At 32.2% G+C, this 5504-nt stretch overlaps 1 protein-coding gene across 2 annotated transcripts; it reads left to right on the forward strand.

The window, feature by feature from the left end:
- The first annotated feature begins 2647 nt into the window (after positions 1-2647).
- Positions 2648-5293, forward strand: LOC130979818 (protein SHORT HYPOCOTYL IN WHITE LIGHT 1). Of its 2 annotated transcripts, XM_057903364.1 has the most exons (5): positions 2648-2935; positions 3037-3246; positions 3639-3678; positions 4059-4124; positions 4957-5293. In XM_057903364.1, the coding sequence occupies exons 1-4, from the start codon at positions 2759-2761 to the stop codon at positions 4121-4123; spliced, it is 492 nt and encodes a 163-aa protein (XP_057759347.1). In that variant the 5' UTR covers positions 2648-2758; the 3' UTR covers position 4124; positions 4957-5293. The 2 variants fall into 2 exon arrangements, with proteins under 2 accessions (XP_057759347.1, XP_057759346.1); XM_057903363.1 differs by lacking the exon at positions 3639-3678 and having other exon boundaries at positions 2655-2935.
- The last annotated feature ends 211 nt before the right edge of the window (positions 5294-5504 follow it).

The raw sequence follows: 5504 nt of genomic DNA on the forward strand, positions 1-5504 counted from the left end.
ATATCATTTTGAAGCTCTGGATGTTAGCTTTTCAATGCAACTAAAACCGTCTTATTTGGACCTCTGTAGCTCAACTTATGATCGATTGAGTGTGAAGAGGTCAAGATTGATAGCTTTGCGGTTCCTTCATTTCTTCATGAGTTCTCCCACTTTGCATGCTTTTCCTTCATTCCTTCAATCCAATCTTTGCCTTCCAAACCTGAAATCACTTAACAAATATATCAATGCATCGAATGGGATTAAAGTGAATTAAATTTAGCTATTTTAAGGCCTAAAAAGCATGTTTTCACACTTAAGCACAAATTTAGGGAGAATTACAAAACCATGATATTTTATTGAATAAATGTGAGAAAATTTGATAAAATCTCCCAAAATTAAATACAAGATAAACAACAAAATTGGAGTTTATCAACGGCTGAATTTATAAAAAATGAAATTGTCTATAAAAGAAATTGGCACTAACAATTTCTGTGTCAGAGATTCCAAATATAAAATGTGACTTCTGATTTCAGTGAGGACAAAATTTTGTCATTTTCTCAAATTGTTAGTCATATTTTGTGATATTTTTTTGTTTCTTATCGTAAGTGACAATTTGTTCTACACCGATTCAACCCACATCGACGCATTACACCAAATTTGCTTACTAATATCGTATTACACCATTCACTTTACAATATCAAAAAATTTAGCCGTATAAAGGCCGAAGAGAACCTCATTGCCCCTCAAATTTTTCTCAATTTCTAGATCTGATGGCCAAGCACAAGAAAACTGACCCCTTCGATAGCCAACTCTGCAACGCCTTCAATATCCTTGATAAAAATTTCATCGCTAGAATGGTTTCTAAGTATACTCATCACACATGAGGTTATTGCAAATTCCATTCTTTTTGCTTCTGGATTTTTTCAAATGTGTTCTCTTTTTTTTCTCAACTATTTTTGTAGTGTTGTTTCTTTTATTTTAATTTTTTATTTTAGGGGAAAGATGAAGATAATGATGATTAGGAGTGTTTAAGACTGGATTCGATTTAAAACACGGTTCAGACCTAAGATATATTTTGTCAGGTTTGGCTTTGTCATTTTTACCCGGTTATTTTCGGATCGGGTTATGGTTCAAGTCATTCAGTCCGGTTCAAAATTCTTTTTTATGATACAAATATATTTTAGAGTGAAAACAATAATGCCATATTATACTTTTATACTTCAATTAATATTTTTTATATTATAGGTATTTTTTTAAAATAATTTATTTTGGTATAAATATGATATAATATTTGTTAAATTTAATTTTTAAAAATAAAATTTTATTACTTTAATATATAAAATTTACAAATTTGTCTATACTTATTTTAAAATTTTGTATATACTTGTTAAATTTGTCATTTTCTCAAATCGTTAGTCACGCTTTGTGATATTTTTTGTCCCTTCAAATCGTAAGTGACGATTTGTTCTACATCGATTTAACCCATATCGACGCATTACACCAAATTTACATAATAATCCCGTATTGCACCATTCACTTTACAATATAAAAAAAATTAGCCGTATAAAGGTCGAAGAGAACCTCATCGCCCCTATGATCTTCCTCAATTTCTGAATATGATGACCAAACACAAGAAGGCTAACCCCCTTTGATAGCCAACTCCGCAACGCCTTCAAAGTCCTCGACAAGAATTTCATCGCCATAATGGTTGCTAAGTAAACTCCTCACACATAAAGTCATTGAAAATTCTATTCTTTCTGCTTCTGAATTTTCTTAAATGTACTCTCTTTTTTTTCTCAACTATTTTCGTAGTGCTGTTTTTTTATTATTTTTATTTTTTATTTTAGAGGAGAGATGAAGATAATGATGATTAGGGGTGTTTAAGACTCGACTCGATCCAAAACACGATTCAAACCTAAGGCATATTTTGTCATATTTGGATTTGTCATTTTTATCCGATGTTATTTTTGGATCGGGTTATGCTTTAAGTCACCCGGTCCGATTCGAAGTTCTTTTTTATGATAAAAATGTATATTTTAAAATAAGAGCAATAATGCCACATTATAATTTTATATTTCAATTAATACTTTTTATATAATAGGTACTGTTTTTTTTTTTTTGAAGTAATTTATTTTGATATAAATATGATATAATATTTATTAAATTTAAATTTTTAAAAAAATTATTATTTTAATATATAAAATTTATAAATTTATATATACTTATTTTATATCGGGTCAGCCCAATTTATTTTGAGCTACTTTTGCGTTTAGTCGTTGAATCAAAATAGACTTGTCGACCTTTTAAAATCCGATTTATGTTTCACTAAATTCGGCCCCACCAGTCCATAAACATCCCTAATGATGATGATGGTGGCACAGGAAGTGCTTTTTTGTGAATAGTTTTGGGTTGTTATTGTATACATAAAGTGGGATTCAAACCCCCTAACACTTACTTAAAAAGATGAGTAAACTTATCACTCGACCAACCTAAGTTGACTAGTCTTAGTCAACAAAATTTTTTTTTTTTTTGGTCATGAGTCTTAGTCAACATTTAAATGGTATCTTCCAACTTTTGGACCTGGCTGATGGTAGAGCCCATTTGGTTGGAAAGAAAGGCCGATAGCTCCTTACGAAATCTACCAAAAAAAACGTAATAAAGATATGATGATTCTTGTTTCGTGTTCTTCGCCTTCGGCTTCCCCCTCCCTCTCAGATCGATAATAAATAAAGTCCATAAAAAGTTAAAAACAGAACAAAATAGCAAAACAAAATAACAAATGGCAGCAAGTACTGCAACTGCACCACAATTTTTCAACCTCACTCACTCTCTTCCACCTTCTTCCAAGTTTCTCCATTTCACTAATGTTCCTTCTTCTCTTCAACATCCCTTTCCTTCTGGAATCTTCTACAAGCATCGTTCACATCAATTACTAATCTGCAATTGCAATAGCAAGGTACACAATTACATAGACATACATGATTTGTTTATTTTTCATTCAACTACCGTTCAAACAGTGACAACAAACTGTACTTTCAAATTCGGTTCACTTTGAAGTTGAATAACTCGAGTGGAGGAGAACAATATGAGTTGGATGAAGGACTTTTCGGTGGGTATGATGGGGTTGATGACGAGAGTGATGAGGATGATGCAGAGAGCAGCCTCGATTTGTTTATCAGATTCTTTCAAAGCATGTTCAGGAAATTCTCTAAGCGTGCCAAGAAGGCCTCTCGCTCCGTTTTGCCATCAGTGATTTCGCCTCAGCTTGTAAGTTTCTTCTAGTTTTTCTTTTATTCACTATTTGGAACCCTTATTTTCAAATTGGGTATCAAGAAGTACTATCTATTTTCCATTTTGTTTTTTCACTTCTGACTTCTGAGTTACTTGTAAGTTGTAGCTAACAAATTAATGTTCAGGTTATTATTATTAGCCCAATATAGATCACTCTTAATCACTAGTAATTGGTTCATTGTGGGAAATTGCTTGAACCTTCCTTTTTATTTAATTTGGCGACTCTATAATAATATAAGGCAATGATCTACTATTTAGTTAATCTTTATTCAGAATTTCAGATGTTATTATAAGAACCTGATTAAACCGGATTTGGATCCTCTAAATTTTGAATTTCAAAGTGTGATCTCTCACGATTTATTTTATAGGTGGGACCAAGAGAAAATATGAGAGAGAAATCATTCAAAGGTGAGAGATCACACTTTACCTTCTGAAGTGAAAATTCAAAATTTAGAGGATCCAAATTCGACTAAACCAGTTCGAGGCCCTCAGGCTCAAAATCAATAAATTCCATTGGGAATGGGATGAGCTTATTCAGTTAGTTTAGCACTTGAAGTGGTTCAGAACTTTTTCCTTATAAGAAAATTCAAAATCGGAGTGTTCTGAATAGAAAAAATTGGATAGGAGGATTTAGTCCGATACTGATTCTGCACTTGTAGTTCAGATACTAGTCTTGTGGTCTGCAAGCTCAGTTAATTGTAGTTACCTATTTTTTTTCTATGTATTTATCTTTGGCGGCATTCTTTCTAGTTTCTCTTATTTGTTTTCATTTGTTTGGGGAAATTCAGGTTTCTTTTGCAGTGGATGGGACTCTGCTACTTGCTTCACTTTCCATAGCCAAAGCACTTCTTGAGGTATTTGCTTCTTCCCATTGCTGTATGGCATGATTGAGAACCCATGTTTAGTCAAACTCTTTGTTTGTGTTGCTTCACCTTCATATCTATCATCTAGAGTATCATCATTCACCCCCTATAAACACTAATTGAATTGATATCACACCATTTTCCTTTGTTGTAGATAAGAGATGTGAGGAAGGATTGTAATAGTTTCTAGAATAAATAAATAATATGCTTTTTCATGTTTGTTTAACAACTTAATAGTATCTTACAGCTCATTTGATCAGAATTCCTTTATTGAAATGTTATTTGCGCAATCACAGAATGCAAAGCTTCCTCTTATATTATCTCCCTATTTTTTTCTCTTTTTTCTCAGAATTCCTCATCGTTCATATTTTATTATAATGTTTTAGGCCTTGAAACATATATTGATTATGAAATCATTACTTGTGAAGAGTTCATTTGAACATCCAAAAGCTAACTCAAATGAGTTCTTAATTTACACCAGAGGAAAAAAAAAAACAAAGAATAAAAGTTTGAGATCATAAAATTAACATGCTACTGTTGAAATTTCAAGAGAGAGTAATTTAGTCTATATTAGCTAAGGTTTAGTGTTAAGATATGACAGCTGACCTGTTTTATAATTTCTTATTTCTCCCTTAATCTATTGATTTTAATTTCTCCAGTCTTTCGTATTCCCCTTAGCCACTTTATCCCAACACAAGCAAAACATGAACTGTGGTTTTGGCATAATTCGGTGAATTCCTTTGATTTTGTGATTGAGAATTGCATTCTAAGTTTGAAACCTAACAAACAACAATCGCTGACGATTATTTACTGTAAATCTTAGGTCTTCTGCACACTTGGAGGCACTGTATTTGCTGCAATTCTGCTTCTGCGTGTGATTTGGGCAGCAGTTTCTTACTTCCAGTCAAGTGGAAATAGCTTCAATCAGGGTGGGAGTTCCTTTGGTGCTGTAGCCTAGACGGCTCTTCATATTTTACAAAATTTTTCTGTGTTAATTTTTAGGTAATAGACTAACAGTAATATATGAAGGGAAATTTTTCTTCAGCTACATATTGTATATGAGAAAGTATGTAGTCATCATTCGTGCTAGTGTTTGTTCACTTGAAACATGTGATATTGATATTTTGATAGGTGAATGGATCATATCACTACTTATTCCATTTGAAGGAAGCTAGAGTTGTGTCATCCATTAGTGTGACAAAGGTGCAGCACAGCTTCGAAGAGATTATATTAATAAACATGTACGCATGTGTAATATGGACAAGCAGCATTCTTTATAAAAAGTAGAGACTAATTATCTAACTCAATGCCTAAAGGTTTTTAAAAGCGGACACTTTTTAATACACAATTACATTCCTAATGTTTATTTTC

Source organism: Arachis stenosperma, chromosome 5 (assembly GCF_014773155.1).
Source record: "Arachis stenosperma cultivar V10309 chromosome 5, arast.V10309.gnm1.PFL2, whole genome shotgun sequence".
Lineage (NCBI taxonomy): Eukaryota > Viridiplantae > Streptophyta > Magnoliopsida > Fabales > Fabaceae > Arachis > Arachis stenosperma.

Excerpts from the sequence above, each read along its gene's own strand:
- LOC130979818 (XM_057903363.1), top strand. The coding sequence starts at position 2,759 with ATGGCAGCAAGTACTGCAACTGCACCACAATTTTTCAACCTCACTCAC. Across the intron at positions 2,936-3,036 it reads TCTGCAATTGCAATAGCAAG|TTGAATAACTCGAGTGGAGG; the intron begins GTACACAATTAC and ends TTCACTTTGAAG. Across the intron at positions 4,125-4,956 it reads TAGCCAAAGCACTTCTTGAG|GTCTTCTGCACACTTGGAGG; the intron begins GTATTTGCTTCT and ends TGTAAATCTTAG.